General features: G+C 32.5%; 1 protein-coding gene across 1 annotated transcript; it reads right to left on the bottom strand.

Moving 5' to 3' along the window:
- Positions 1 to 6: 6 nt before the first annotated feature.
- On the bottom strand, positions 7 to 1,100 carry LOC110034914 (RNA pseudouridine synthase 6, chloroplastic-like; the record flags this gene model as incomplete). Its single annotated transcript, XM_020739151.1, has 4 exons — positions 1,004 to 1,100; positions 778 to 893; positions 651 to 705; positions 7 to 42 (listed from the first exon to the last, which is right to left on the bottom strand). Coding segments are annotated over exons 1-4 (258 nt in total), but the record flags the coding sequence as incomplete, so codon positions are not given.
- Positions 1,101 to 1,170: the final 70 nt, after the last annotated feature.

Below are 1,170 nucleotides of genomic sequence, written 5' to 3'. Positions count from 1 at the left end.
TTCAGCAGCAAGTGCAAGATAAAGCTTTTTTACCTGTTTTTCCTGGAGTTCAAAATTAAAATTTCATGTAAGAATTAATTGAGTAAAATAATGTTTTTTTTTATAGTCATAAAGAAGATTGAATGAAGTTTAGGGTGAAACTGAGCCAAGCCAACTTGTGAGTTCGCTTGAGCTCGGCTCGATCATTGGCCCATGAATTGAGCGAGTTAACGAGCCAAGTTAGCGAGAACATTTAAGACAAGATTAATATGAACATACATAAAATTTATTAAAATTAAAGAGTTGAACTATAATGTATTAAAAATACTTAAAACATATATTTAATTTTTAAAATCAAGGGATTTTTTATTATTTCACCCCCAATTATTTAATTTTTATTCCATTTTATTACAAAATTTGATTGAATCAAATATATTCTCTATATTTTAACAAGTGATGAAGCCAACTCATGAGTCGACTCAAACTCGTAGAATTAAGCTTAAGCTTAAGCTAGAACTCCATTAATTAATCAAGCTCAAACTCAAGTCATAGGTGGCTCAATCTCAACTAGGCTTGTTTACACCCCTACTTTCCAACGTACACAAAATCGCACAATGCACAACCATGATGAACAATCGAATAAAATGTAAAATCAATAATAATGAGCATACCCTAATCATCCCATGGAAAACAGAACAGAATTCCTTTGTTTTCGCCAGTACGAGGCTGCAAGAAGAACAACATAACTGATTTTTTTTTAATATATGAGTTCAAGATAATTATATAAGATGAACCAACCAGCCTTCTGTGCAGTTATCTAGCTGATGAGTAGTCTTCAAAGGAGTATCTAATTCTAGAACACGAGAAGCAAAAGTTGCACAAGTTTCTTCTATGTTATCAGATGATCCTCCTACCTGCAAATTTCCAGAACCGAACCAAAAAATGATAAGAATGAACAAGTAAATAGTGATATAAATATGTACATTAATTGCAAATCAGGAAGGTAGGGAGTATAGCAAAGTACAATTATCAGAGTTACATACTGAAGTCGCAGCTGGTTTGTCAAGAACCACATAGGAATCTGTTACAGCTATGATTCTAGACTTCCAATCAACCTCATAGCACCTGATTACAACACAAGAACAAAAGAGAAGCATAAAAATTTATATTGATTCCACAACAGAAACTCCT

This window comes from Phalaenopsis equestris, unplaced genomic scaffold (genome assembly GCF_001263595.1).
Source record: "Phalaenopsis equestris unplaced genomic scaffold, ASM126359v1 Scaffold194577, whole genome shotgun sequence".
Lineage (NCBI taxonomy): Eukaryota > Viridiplantae > Streptophyta > Magnoliopsida > Asparagales > Orchidaceae > Phalaenopsis > Phalaenopsis equestris.
The sequence above is the reverse complement of the archived record's forward strand: the minus strand, read 5'-3'. Positions and strand labels throughout refer to the sequence as shown.